The sequence below is a fragment of the Mobula hypostoma genome, chromosome 27 (assembly GCF_963921235.1).
Source record: "Mobula hypostoma chromosome 27, sMobHyp1.1, whole genome shotgun sequence".
In the NCBI taxonomy this organism is placed as follows: Eukaryota; Metazoa; Chordata; class Chondrichthyes; order Myliobatiformes; family Myliobatidae; genus Mobula; species Mobula hypostoma.
The window spans coordinates 36,494,179-36,508,739 of record NC_086123.1 but is presented as its reverse complement, the minus strand read 5'-3'; the positions used below and the strand labels follow the sequence as shown (position 1 = coordinate 36,508,739).

The window sequence follows — 14,561 nt, the reverse complement described above, 5'->3', positions numbered from 1 at the left end:
TGTTGTCTAGTAATAATCAGATTTTTACTCGTTATTACAATTGTCAAGTTAAAATTTAATGGGGTTTTCCTCTCTCTTTCTGGGGATATTTTACAAAATTTCGCCTCGCCACTTGTGGAAATATTTAATTCGTATTACTGGAGGAGGGGAAATTTACATTTTGTGAAATTCTCGGTAAAATCTTAGTCCCGCCCCCTCGAGCTGGCGCGAAAGATTCACATGGGTGAGAATCCCGCGCAGAAGCTGTATCTGTGCAGTGGTTGCCTGAACTGAATTTCTTAAAAACACTGAAAATATTAACTCATTTAGAGGGAAGCAATTCTTCAACATGATCGGACAGAAATCTATTATATCCTACTTCAACACGCCAGTGAAGAAAAGAAGTTTATCTGAAGTTACAAAGGAGGAACTCAATGATAAGGAAGCTATTAATGAAGAGGTGAAAAAACAGCCTTATAAAATCGTGAAGCGTTACTGTGTACTAATTATATTTTGAAATAATATTTTAGAAAACTTTGAATAGTTGTGCAGTTTAACAGCAAAACAAGTTTTATTTTAAGTATTGTTGTCTTTTTGAATAGCTTTGGTTAGAGGAAGAGCGGTTTATCCGGAAAATTGTTTTCTTCTTAAACGTAAACGCCGAGTATAGTTCCGGCGGCTTTCTTAATTTCGATTAATTAGATGGAAAGATTAAAACTATAACCTTGTATAGCATTTAGATTGTGTTTTGCTGTTAGCATTGCATATCTGAATACGTGTATATGTAGTTTATCCGCAGACACAGTGTTGCTGAATTTATTTGATTTTTAATGTTTTAGTTCGTATTAATCTTTTAAATTCCGGTAGAATGAATCTTGTGTAAAATTTTACTTCCTAATTTTTCGATTAAAAGAATATTCATCTGTATTTTCAAATCAATGACTATTCATTTGGAGTTGGCGGGAAGAATGTTTCTGGGAGAAAGGGATTAGCCAATGGGAGCGCGGAGGCGGGTCTGCGCTGGGATTTGTCAATGGTCGCGGAGGCGGGTCTCCGCCTGGACGGTCAATGGTCGCGGAGGCGGGTCTCCGATGGGATTAGCCAATGGGAGCGCGGAGGCGGGTCTGCGCTGGGATTTGTCAATGGTCGCGGAGGCGGGACTTGGCGATGGTTGATGTCTGTGACCATGCGTTGTCTCCGTTCCATGTTAACCCACCGGCTCCTTCTCCGCCCCCAGGACGGCAAGTGGACGCCGGTGAAGAAGCTGAAGGTTGGCTCGGAGGAGGAGGAAGAGCTGAAGGAATCGACCAAACCCAGGTCCCCGCTGAGTCCCCAGCAACTCTCCCGCATCGAGAGGAACAAGCAGGCGGCTTTGCTGAGACTTGCGGCCCGGAATGCGCCCCTGGGCCTCGAGGAAAACTGGAAGAAGGAGCTGATGACCGAGTTCAGCAAACCCTATTTCATCAGGGTGAGAGCAGGGAGCAATTAGAGCTGCCAACCGTCAGTAACCCTCCTGGCTGTGTTATATTGTGTTTCCGCGCACTGCCGATATTCGCCATCATTTCAATTCTACTTTGATAAATGTAAGGAGAGCTTGTAGCACAAGTGTATTGAGTACAGGAGGTGGAACGTTATGTTGAAGTTGCTGAGGCTTCACTTCGAGTATTGTGTGCAGTTTGGGTCACCTATCTACAGGAAAGGTGCAAATAAAATTAAAAGTGTACAGGAAGGATGTTGCAGGACTGGAGGACCTGAATTATAGGGAAAGATTGAATGGGTTAGAACCGTATTCCTTGGAATGTAGAAGATTGAGGAGAGATTTGGTAGAGGAATATAAAATTATGAGGAACATAGACAGGGTAAATGTAAGCAGGCTTTTTCCACTGAGGTTGGGGCTACAACTAGAGGTCATGGGTTAAGTGTGAAAGGTGAAATGATTAAGGGGAACAACTTCCCTCAGAGGGTAGTGAGAGTGTGGAATGAGCTGCCAGAGGAAGTGGAGGATGTGAGTTAGATTGGAACATTCAAGGGAAGTTTGCAGAGTGCATGGGTGGGAGGGATATGGAGGGCTACAGTCTGGGTGCAGGTCAATGGGAGTAGGCAGAATTACGGTTCAGCATGGACTAGATGGGCTGAAGGGCCTGTTTCTGTCTTAATGACATGAAGGGTACCGGAAATGTAATCAATTTGCAAATACTTGACAAATAAACTTGGCTGAAGAAGTAAAATTGTATTTAACATATTTACAAATCAATGCTGAAGCAGTTTTACAGCAGGCAGAACATTAACAAAAGGACTACATGTAAATATGTCTGTACAAACTGAGGGGTGGAGATAGGGTAAATGCAAGCAGACTTTTTCCATGGAAATTGGGTGGGACTACAACTAGAGGTTATGGGTTAAGTGTGTAAGGTGAAAAGTTTAAGGGGAACATGAGAGAAAACTACTTCACTCAGAGTAGCAACGAGCTGCCAGCACTAGTGCTGTGTGTGAGGTCGATTTCAACTTTTAATGGAAGTTCGGATTGGTACATGGATGGAAGGGGTATGGAAGGCCAGAGCCCTGCTGCAGGCAGTTTAAAAGGTTTTAGCATGGACTTGATGGGCCAAAGGGCCTGTTTCTTTCTGTGACTATTGAAGTGGAATGTACTCAATATGTTTTAAATAATAGGCTGCCCAGCCAGTGAAAATCTGTTGGCCTTCACCCTGTGTTCTTCTGAGTTGTCTGGGTTTTGGATCTTTTGTAGTTCACCAAGAAGCCAGCAGACAAGAGGATACTTTTGATCAGGTGTCAGAATGGCAGCTGTGGGCGAGTTTAGCTTTTGTTGTAGGTTCCGGAATCACCCTCGATCTTTGCTGTTTGACAAGTTGTTTAAAATCAACCGTTCCCCGATGTCTGTACCTTGGGCTTTGCTGAGGCGAACTTTAGAGCAGCTCAGTAATTTTGTGAGCAGTGTAAATGTCCTAGATTTAATTTACTGACTTTAAAATTAACCACTGCAATTACAGGAGTTCAAAGTTATTGATGTGTGCGGATATAGTTACTATGAAAACGGAATTGTCTTTTTGCAGCAGCTTCACAGTATATCATGAGTATGACTAATGTAAATGAACATAAATTATACATGGGGTGACGAGGTGGAGGTACGTTGATGGTCGTAGGAGCAGCTGGTGCATATCATGTGACCACGATCACCTGCATCATGTGACAGGGCATATAATGACGATTATACGCAACAAATCTGATGATATTGGTGCAGTCAGCCATACAAAGCAGACTCAATGGGCTAAATGCCCTAATTTGCTCCAATGTGTTATGGACTTGTGTTGAGCAGGAAAGGGAATGTAGCCTGAGGTAGTGTTAGTTTTTCATGCTGGGTCGTAAACCTCTCGCCCCTACACCATAGTCCAGTAATCACCTGCTCTGAGACCAGGCGCTGCTTCGTGATTGGAATAACATTCCAGCTTGCCTCTTTGGTCAAGGTTATAGACGTGTAGTGAATGCACCCACCGCCCTCTTAGAATTTGTTTTGTTGACCTTTTAACCTACTATAAGTTCAATCTAACCCTACGGAGATACAGGGTCGGTTTGAACTTTTCCACTGGGGAGATACAGGGGTCTGGGTCAGTTTGTCCTTTTCCTCTGGGGAGATACAGGGGTCTGGGTCTCAAGAAAGGGAGTATGTGGAGTACCTCCGAGATGGATTCTTAGAGCAGCTTGTACTAGAGCCTACCAGGGAGAAGGCAGTTCTGGATCTAGTGTTGTGTAATGAACCGAATTTGATAAGGGAACTGGAGGTAAAGGAACCATTAGGCGGTAGTGACCATAATATGATGAGTTTTAATCTGCAGTTTGAGAGGGAGAAGGGAAAATCGGAAGTGCCAGTATTACAGTTGAACGAAGGGGACTGTGGAGCCATGAGGGAGGAGCTGGCCAAAGTTGACTGGAAAGATACCCTAGCAGGGATGACAGTGGAACTCAATGGCAGGTATTTCTGGGAATATTACAGGAGGTGCAGGATCAGTTCATACCGAAGAGGAAGAAAGATTCTAAGGGGAGTAAGGGGCGACCATGGATGACAGGGGAAGTCAAGGACAGTATTAAAATAAAAGAGAAGTATAACCTAGCAAAGATGAGGGGGCAGCCAGAGGATTGGGAAACTTTTAAAGAGCAACAGAAGATAACTAAAAAGGCAATACGGGGGGAAAAGATGAGGTCCGAAGGTAAGCTAGCTGAGAATATAAAGGAGGATGGTGAAAGCTGCTTTAGGTATTTGAAGAGGGAAAAAATAGTTAAGACCAAAGTTGAGCCCTTGAAGACAGAAACGGGTGAATTTAATATGGGGAATAAAGAAATGGCAGACGAGCTGAACAGGTACTTTGGATCTGTCTTCACTAGGGAAGACACAAACAATCTCCCAGATGTAATAGTGGCCGGAGGACCTAGGGTAACAGAGGAACTGAAGGAGATTCACATTAGACAGAAAGTGGTGTTGGATAGACTGATGGGACTGAAGGCTGATAGATCCCCGGGACCTGATGGTCTGCATTCCAGTGTACTTAAGGAGGTGGCTTTAGAAATCATGGACGCATTGGTAATCATTTTCCAATGTTCTATAGATTCAGGATCAGTTCCTGTGGATTGAAGGGTGGCTAATGTTGTCCCATTTTTTAAGGAGGGAGAGAGAAAACAGGGAATTATAGACCAGTTAGCCTGATGTCAGTGGTGGGGAAGATGCTGGAGTCAATTATAAAAGATGAAATAGTGGCACTTTTGGATAGCAGAAATAGGATCGGTCCGAGTCAGCATGGATTTGCGAAGGGGAAATCGTGCTTGTCTAATCTTCTGGAATTTTTTGAGGGTGTAACTATCAAAATGGACAACGGAGAGCCAGTGGATGTACTGTACCTGGACTTTCAGAAAGCCTTTGATAAGGTCCCACATAGGAGATTAGTGGGCAAGATTGGAGCACATGGTATTGGGGGTAGGGTACTGACATGGATAGAAAATTGGTTGGCAGACAGGAAACAGAGTAGGGATTAATGGGTCCCTTTCAGAATGGCAGACAGTGACTCGTGAGGTACAGCAGGGTTCAGTGCTGGGACTGCAGCTATTTACAATATAAATGATTTAGATGAAGGGATTAAAAGTAACATAAGCAAATTTGCAGATGACACAAAGCTGGGTGGCATTGTGAAATGTGAGGAGGATGTTATGAGAATGCAGGGTGACTTGGACAGGTTGGGTGAGTGGGCAGATGCAGTTTAATGTGGATAAATGTACGGTTATCCACTTTGGTGGCAAGAACAGGAAGGCAGATTACTATCTGAATGGTGTCAAGTTAGGAAAAGGGGAAGTACAATGAGATCTTGGTGTTCTTGTACATCAGTCACTGAAAGTAAGCATGCAAGTACAGCAGGCAATGAAGAAAGCTAATGGCATGTTGACCTTCATAACAAAGGGAGTTGAGTATAGGAGCAAAGAGGTCCTTCTGCAGCTGTATAGGGCCTTGGTGAGACCACACCTGGAGTATTGTGTGCAGTTTTGGTCTCCAAATTTGAGGAAGGACATTCTTGCTATTGAGGGAGTGCAGCGTAGGTTCACGAGGTTAATTCCTTCTAAATTCCAGTGAATACAAGCCCAGTCGCTCCTGTCATATGTTGAAAGATTAGAGCGATTGGGCTTGTATTCACTGGAATTTAGAAGGATGAGAAGGGATCTGATTGAAACATGTAATATTATTAAGGGATTGGAGGCAGGAAGCATGTTCCCACTGATGGGTGAGTCCAGAACCAGAGGCCATAGTTTAAGAATAAGGGGTAGGCCATTTAGAACGGAGTTGAGGAAAAACTTTTTCACCCAGAGAGTTGTGGATCTGTGGAATGCTGTGCCTCAGAAGGCAGTGGAGGCCAATTCTCTGGATGCTTTCAAGAAAGAGTTAGATAGAGCTCTTAAAGATAGCAGAGTCAAGGGATATGGGGAGAAGGTAGGAACGAGATACTGATTGTGGATCACAGTGAATGGCGGTGCTGGCTAGAAGGGCCGAATAACCTACTCCTGCACCTATTGTCCATTGTCCTTTTCCACTGGGGAGATACAGGGGTCTGGGTCAGATTGTGCTCAATTCCAGCTTGTTTGTTTTCAGCTGATGGCGTTTGTAGCTGCAGAGAGGAAGCGTTACACAGTTTATCCGCCACCTCACGAAGTCTTCTCATGGTCGGAGATGTGCGATGTCCGTGATGTAAGTGCAGTGTTGGCCCTTTGAGGGTTTCTTCTGGTGTGTCATGGCAGTGAACCTTACAAATTGAGCTCATCAACCCCTGGAGCAGGGGTTCCAACTTGGGGATGATGGACCCCTTGCTTAAGGGTATTGGTCTGTGGCATAAGAAAAGCTGGCAACCCCTGTTCTAATGTCTTTCAAACATTCTAACACTACCTGCCTTTGCCACTTCCAAATATCCAACACCAACTATGTCAAAAAAAAAAGTGGCCCCTTCAAATCTTTCCTCTCTCATCTTAAACCTCTGCCTTCTAGCTTTGGACTTTCCTACCCTGGGGAACTAGATTTCTGTAATACTGACATAAAGTAGAGAAATACAAATATAACATTGACTACAAATAGGCAGCATTTATCATCAAAGACCCTCACCATGCAGGCCAGGAGTTCCCAACGTATGGTCCACAGTCCCCTGTCTCAATGGTGTTGGTCCATGGCTTAGAAAGGCCTGGGAACCCCTGGTCCAGGCCATGCCTCTTCTGCTTACTACCATCAGACAGGAGGTTCAGAAGCCTTGAATCCCACACCACCAGGTTCTGGAAGTTGTTATCCTTCAACCATTAGGCTCCTAACTTCACTCACCTCAACACTGAACTGATTCTATGACCTACAGACTCACTTTTTTAAAGTCATTTGAAACTCAATGTTTCAACTTTTTTTTTGCACAATTTTCCTTCTTTCGCACATTTGTTTGAAGGGTCTCAGCCTGAAATGTTGACTGTTTACTCTTTTCCTTAGATGCTGCCTGACCTGCTGAGTTCCTCCAGCATTTTGGGTGTGATGGTTGTTTGTCGGTCTTTGTCTTTGTTTAGCTTTTCGTTAACTCTATTGTATTTTTCTTATAAGTGCTTACAATAAGATGAGTTTCAAGATAGTGTATGGTAACGTACAGTATATACATACTTTTGAACTTTGATATGAGGCAGAAAATGCAAGTTACTTGTGGAAAGCAGTAATGTGTGTTAGTGTCTGAGGTGTTGCATTGATTCTGTGTGGAGAGGAACAGAATGAAAGGAAGCCTTGTCTTTGCCCAGGTGAAAGTGGTGATCCTCGGCCAGGACCCGTACCATGGACCAAACCAGGCTCACGGGCTGTGTTTCAGTGTCAAGCGCCCCGTACCACCACCTCCCAGGTATGCAGGCTCTTGTAGTCTGGTTCCATCTGCGGTCTCCTACTTATTCTTCAGTAAGTTAACAACTAGCTACGTCCATCTTGGGGCTGCAGTGTTTGTGTACAAGATCGTTTAGTAAGAAAATATTTAAAAAATAGACGCCTGGCAATGAAAGGAACGTTATATGAGGGAGCACAGTAGTTAGCGTAACGCTGTACAGCTCCAGCGAACGGGATTCAGTTCTGCTGTCTGAGGAGTGTGCATGGTTCTCCCCGTGACTACGGGATCCTCCCACATTCAAAAGATGTACAGAATGGGATTAAGTTGTGGGCAAGCTATGGTCCGTCCAGCACATTCTCAGACTGTTTGCTGATGAAAACTGTGTGTTTCAATGTGCATGTGACGGTACAGCTAACCTCTTAATCATCTTTTTAAACAGAAGAGTGAAATTTTTTAAGGGGGTGCATCCTGCCCTGTGCAGTGAGATTGGGTGTGTGAAATGCTGTCGTCATAATGTGCCTTGTCTCTGTTCAGAAGTAGCCCGTAGATGGGTAACTGTTTGGAGCTAGTTCGCTGTACAAGTGACGGGGTCTGGAGCTGGTGGGGGGAAATGAACGACCCTGTGCTTTGAATGCTGTAAATTCTCCTGTTCTCGTGCAGTCTGGAAAACATGTACAAGGAGCTGGAAACTGACATTGAAGGCTTTAAGCACCCAGCACACGGTGATCTGACCAGCTGGGCCAAGCAAGGTAGGTACATCATTCTACTTCCTGCTGACCAGAGGGAGTTTGGAGATGAGGAACGCTCATCTTTTATTTGAAGTAAATGACACACAACCCGATAATTGATGGAGGATCACAGGAGCAGGTGTGGGGTGAGTCACCACCAGCCAGTCCCACTGACTCGCTGTACTCCTCAGCTTGCCTTGATCCGCCCCAACAGGTGTGAATGCCTGTTCCTACCAGGCAGATGTGTGCAGCGGCCACTGGCTCCATCCAGCTGTTCCCCCTCAGGGTGCCCAAGGGTCAGGTGTTCTTAACCCTGGGAGGACCAGCAATCCCTCCACCAATATCTTAGATTTTGCAATCTGCAGGTGCTGGAAGCCTGAGCAACACACACACAAAATGCTGGAGGAACTCAGCAGGCCAGGCAACATTTAGGAAAAGAGTACAGTCGACGTTTCGGCTCAAAATCTTTCTTTCACCCTGTCAGCCATGAGAATTGAGTCCTTATTTACTCTGTCCAGGGCCTCGCGTTTCCAGGTGTTGAAGCTATTCCTTGGCACCGCAGCGAGTACGCCCGACCATTTCTCAGTTACGGATCCCCTGTCCTGTCCTGTCCTTCAGTCGGGTGAGATCACATTTAATCACAGATGAAGACCAGGCGTCCCTCCCAACTACCGGTTGATCCTTCAGACACAACTGAAGGTGGCTTCTGAATGGAGTGGTCATTGTGAAGATTAATAATAGATATTGTTCACACTTGGACCAGCCGAGGGAGACATGCTGGATCTTGTTGGGTATCTGTTATGACCAGCCATTTCCACGTTCTAATGTATTGGGGCACAAAGCATGTGTCGAGTTCACTGTTACCATCGAGATGAGTCTGGCTTAGAATGAAAGCCATGACTTTCCCTTTTAGATTATTTTAAATAGTGCTCTTAAAGCTTCGACCATAAGATGTAGAGGCAGAATTAGGCCATTCAGCCCATTGAGTCTGCTCTGCCATTCCATCATGGCTGATCCCAGATCCCACTCAACCCCACACACCTGCCTTCTCACCATATCCTTTGATGCCCTGAACGATCAGGAAATGATCACCTTCCACCTTAAATATACCCACAGACTTGGCCTCCACCATAGTCTGGCAGAGCACTACTCCCTGGCTTAAAAAAAAAATTCCTCCTTACCTCTGTTCTAAAAGGTCGTCGCTCAATTTTGAGGCTGTGCCCTCTAGAGCTGACTACCCCCACCATGGGAATATCCTCCCCACTGCTTAGTGTTTCAATTTTGCTGGAGTAGTTACAGCCAAACAGGGTTTATTTCATGACTAGCAGAATTAGTCCTTACTCTTAATAATTTCTCCTTTTGCTCCTCCCATTTCCTCCAAACTAAAGGTGTAGCTATGGGCACGCGTATGGGTCCTAGCTATGCCTGCCTTTTTGTTGGGTTTGTGGAACAATCTATGTTCCGTGCCTATTCTGGTATCTGTCCCCCACTTTTCCTTCGCTACATCGACGACTGCATTGGCGCTGCTTCCTGCACGCATGCAGAACTCGTTAACTTTATTAACTTTGCCTCCAACTTTCATCCTGCCCTCAAGTTTACCTGGTCCATTTCTGACACCTCCCTCCCCTTTCTAGATCTTTCTGTCTCTGTCTCTGGAGACAGCTTATCCACTGATGTCTACTATAAGCCTACTGACTCTCACAACTATCTGAACTATTCCTCTTCTCACCCTATTCCTCTTCTCACCCTGTCTCTTGCAAAAACGCCATCCCCTTCTCGCAATTCCTCCGTCTCCGCCGCATCTGCTCTCAGGATGAGGCTTTTCATTCTAGGACGAGGGAGATGTCTTCATTTTTTAAAGAAAGGGGCTTCCCTTCCTCCACTATCAACTCTGCTCTTAAACGCATCTCCCCCATTTCACGTACATCTGCTCTCACTCCATCCTCCCACCACCCCACTAGGAATAGGGTTCCCCTGGTCCTCACCTACCACCCCACCAGCCTCCGGGTCCAACATATTATTCTCCGTAACTTCCGCCACCTCCAACGGGATCCCACCACTAAGCATATCTTTCCCTCCCCGCCTCTCTCTGCATTCCGCAGGGATCGCTCCCTACACAACTCCCTTGTCCATTCGTCCCCCCCATCCCTCCCCACTGATCTCCCTCCTGGCACTTATCCGTGTAAGCGGAACAAGTGCTACACATGCCCTTACACTTCCTCCCTTACCACCATTCAGGGCCCCAAACAGTCCTTCCAGGTGAGGCATCACTTCACCTGTGAGTCGACTGGGGTGATATACTGCGTCCGGTGCTCCCGATGTGGCCTTTTATATATTGGTGAGACCCGACGCAGACTGGGAGACCGCTTTGCTGAACATCTACGCTCTGTCCGCCAGAGAAAGCAGGATCTCCCAGTGGCCACACATTTTAATTCCACATCCCATTCCCATTCTGACATGTCTATCCACGGCCTCCTCTACTGTAAAGATGAAGCCACACTCAGGTTGGAGGAACAACACCTTATATTCCGTCTGGGTAGCCTCCAACCTGATGGCATGAACATTGACTTCTCTAACTTCCGCTAGGCCCCACCTCCCCCTCGTACCCCATCTGTTACTCTTTTTAATGCACACATTCTTTCTCTCACTCTCCTTTTTCTCCCTCTGTCCCTCTGAATATACCTCTTGCCCATCCTCTGGGTCACCCCCCCCCCCGTCTTTCTTCCCGGACCTCCTGTCCCATGATCCTCTCGTATCCCCTTCTGCCTATCACCTGTCTAGCTCTCGGCTCCATCCCTCCCCCTCCTGTCTTCTCCTATCATTTTGCATCTCCCCCTCCCCCTCCAGCTTTCAAATCCCTTACTCACTCTTCCTTCAGTTAGTCCTGACGAAGGGTCTCGGCCTGAAACGTCGACTGCGCCTCTTCCTATAGATGCTGCCTGGCCTGCTGCGTTCACCAGCAACTTTGATGTATGTTGCTTTTATTTCATGATGCTGTAGGACCTATGGCAGCCAGCAAGATCCATCCCTAGTCAAAGTAAATTTATTATACGCTACCCCGAGATCCACTTTCTTGCGGGCATTCATTCTTGTTCCATGATTTGCATTCAGTGGCCACTGTATTAGGACCCCCTGTACCTGATGAAGTGGCCATTGGGTGTATGATTGTGGGTTTCTGCAGTATCCCGATCATTTCAAGGTCGATGTGTTGTGTGTTCAGAAATGCTCCCCTGCACACCACTGTTGTAATGCATAGTTACTTAAGTTACCGTCACTTTGGCTATTCTCCTCTGATCTCTCATTAACAAGACATTTTCACCCACAGAACTGTCGCTCACTCGATGTTTTTTTCCTGCTCCACTTAAGGGCTGTTGTGCACGAAAATCCCAGCAGATCAGCAACTCCTCAGATACTCAAATCACCTCAGTCTGGCACCAATAATCATTCCAAAATCAGTCACTTGGATCATATTTCCTCCCCATTCTGATGTTTGTTCTAAACAACAACTGAACCTCTTGACCATGTCTGCATGCTTTTATGCATGGAGTTGCTGCCACATGATTGGCTGATTAGATATTTGCATTAACAAGCAATAGGTCCACCTAGCCACTGAGTGTAAACTCAGCATAGTTGCACTAATTCTTGTTGAGATCCGGTCTCATGCAGTGTCTGAGTTGAACTGATTACCCCCAGAGGCTCACTTGTGAATGTTCTGTTTTGTTTCAAACAGGCGTGCTACTGCTGAACGCCGTCCTCACCGTCCGAGCACATCAGGCCAACTCGCACAAAGACAAGGGCTGGGAAGAGTTCACAGATGCTGTGGTGTCCTACCTCAATAAAAACCGGGAGGGCTTGGTGTTCATGCTGTGGGGAGCGTATGCACAACGGAAGGGCAGTGTTATCGACAGGGTACGTCATCTCTCCCTCTAGTCTGTGGGATATTCCATCTATAAAATTTCTAACCTGTTTGGGAGGAGGCCTCTGGGAGACTTTTACACATTTACCAGCGACCCGGGTTCAATTCCCACTGCTGCCTGTAAGGAGTTTGTACGTTCTCCCCGTGACCGCGTGGGTTTCTTCCACGTGCTCCACCTTCTCCCACAATCCTCATTATGATGGTCACCTCATTATAGGAAGGATGTGGAAGCTATGGAGAGGGTGCAGAGGAGATTTACAAGGATGTTGCCTGGATTGGAAAACAAGTCTTATGAGGCAAGGTTAGCAGAGCTGGGACTTCTCTCTTTGGAGTGTAGAAGGATGAGAGGGGACTTGATAGAGGTCTACAAGATCTACAAGAGAGGCATAGATAGGGTGGATAGCCAGTACCTGTTTCCCAGGGCACAAATAGCAAACACCAGAGGGCATATGTACAAAGTTAAGGGAGGGACGTTTAGGGGAGACATCAGGGGTAAGTTTTTTACACAGAGGGTTGTGGGTGCCTGGAATGACTTGCCAGGGATGGTGGTGGAGGGTAAAACATTAGGGGTATTTAAGAGCCTCTTGGACAGGCACATGGATGAAAGAAAAATAGAGGGTTACGGGGTAGTGTGGGTTTTTTTTAAGGGATATATGGGTGGGCACAACATCAAGGACTGAAGGGCCCGTACTGTGCTGTAGTATTCTAGTGTCTGGTAATCCAAAGATGTAATAGCTGGTACGTTAATTATCCCATGATTAGCCTAAGGCTAAGTTGGGGGTTGCTGGGCGATATGGCTCGAAGCACCAGAAGGGCCTATTCTGTGCTGTTATGTCAGTAAAAAACTAAATAAATATATTTGTTCAGCTTTGCGATACTGCAAGTGCTTCAACCAATTACTTTGAAAGAAATTCAAAAACCTCAGAGGCCAGAACTACTGTTGTGCCAACATAACATGCTGTCTTCAGAAAGCTGAGCTGCCTGGAAGAAGCCCACACAGTTACAGACACCCGACACAGCAGCAGGAATCAAACGCTGCTTGGTGGTCACTGGCGCTGTAAAGAAATTGCGCCAACTGCTGCCCATACATAGCTGTAATGATGCTTCACTCGTGGGAGACTCCATCCAGCACCTGTCTAACTAACATTGCCTCATTACAGAAACGTCATCACGTCCTGCAGACTGTTCACCCGTCTCCACTCTCCGCGCACAGAGGCTACTTTGGTTGCAAGCATTTCTCCAGAACCAACGAGTTGTTGAAGAAAGCGGGGAAGACTCCCATCGATTGGAGTTTGCAGTGAGTCCAGCCTCTGGCGAGAGCTGGTGGGTTCACACTGGGATACAATGGCACTGAGCAGAATCTGAAGAGTTGCTGTTGCCAGGACTTGCCCAAAACAGGTTTTTGTTTGAATAGTGATGCCCTAGTAAGCCGTCATTCGATTAACATTTCCCAATTACAGTTTTGTTCATGGGTGGGGTGGGGGGAGTACTTGAACCAAAGCATTTCACCAAAAATGCACTAATTTAGTCCTGGACTAAAATCTTTTAAATGTGATTTCTATCGAAATGTACAGACATATTTACATGTGGTCCTTTTGTTCTGCCTGCTGTAAAACTGCTTCAGCATTGATTTGTAAATATGTTAAATAAAATTTTTTATTTCTTTGGCCAAGCTCATTTGTCAAGTATTTGCAAATTGATTACATTTCCAGTACCTTTCATGTCATTAAGATTATTAGAGCTCTACAGCACAGAAACAGGCCCTTGAGCCCATCTGGTCCATGCTGAACCGTAATTCTGCCTACTCCCATTGACCTGCACCCAGACCGTAGCCCTCCATATCCCTCCCACCCATGTACTCTCCAAACTTCTCTTGAATGTCCAATCTAACTCATCCTCCACTTCCTCTGGCAGCTCATTCCACACTCTCACCACCCTCTGAGGGAAGAAGTTCCCTTTAATCATTTCACCTTTCACCCTTAACCCATGACCTCTAGTTGTAGTCAGTGGGAAAAGGCCTGCTTGCTATCTATACCCCTCATAATTTTATATTCCTCTATCAAGTCTCCTCTCACTCCCCTACACTCCAGTGAATAAAGTCATAACCTATTCAACCTTTCACTACAGCTCAGGTCCCCAAGTCTTGGCAACGTCCTTGTAAATTTCCTCTGTACTCTTACAATCTTATTGATATCTCTTCTGTAGGCAGTTAACCAGAGCTGCACACAGGCTCCAAATTTGGTGAATTACTTTGATGCTTGCAATACTTAGCTAGTTAGACTTATAGTTGCTGATCTGCATAAAGCAAGATGATACAAGTAAATGTTTGAATGTTATGATGAGGGGTGAATGTCAAACATGTTTCTTCCCCTAAATATGATAGTGTTTATCTGCCAGGTTTGTACTGAAATTGGGTAGAGTTACTCTGGCTGTGCATCGCATCGTGACTCCATTCATTCGCCCTCCATTTACTGCAGTCATTGACACAGAACAGGAATTTAGAGTGACTTGTACAGTATGAAAAAGCCATTCAGCCCAGCTCGTCCAAGT

General features: G+C 45.7%; 1 protein-coding gene across 1 annotated transcript; it reads left to right on the top strand.

Moving 5' to 3' along the window:
• Positions 1-235: 235 nt before the first annotated feature.
• On the top strand, positions 236-13,678 carry unga (uracil DNA glycosylase a). The gene is made up of 7 exons (XM_063034158.1): positions 236-439; positions 1,217-1,447; positions 6,125-6,220; positions 7,291-7,388; positions 8,028-8,116; positions 11,826-12,004; positions 13,172-13,678. Exons 1-7 carry the CDS (start codon positions 329-331, stop codon positions 13,310-13,312), a joined length of 945 nt encoding a protein of 314 aa, XP_062890228.1. The 5' UTR covers positions 236-328; the 3' UTR covers positions 13,313-13,678.
• The last annotated feature ends 883 nt before the right edge of the window (positions 13,679-14,561 follow it).

What these genes read in the sequence shown, in the direction of transcription:
- unga (XM_063034158.1), top strand. Translation starts at nt 329, where the DNA reads ATGATCGGACAGAAATCTATTATATCCTACTTCAACACGCCAGTGAAG. An exon ending in GACCAGCTGGGCCAAGCAAG is followed by an intron (nt 8,117 to 11,825) that starts GTAGGTACATCA and finishes TGTTTCAAACAG; the next exon opens with GCGTGCTACTGCTGAACGCC. An exon ending in AGGGCAGTGTTATCGACAGG is followed by an intron (nt 12,005 to 13,171) that starts GTACGTCATCTC and finishes GCCTCATTACAG; the next exon opens with AAACGTCATCACGTCCTGCA.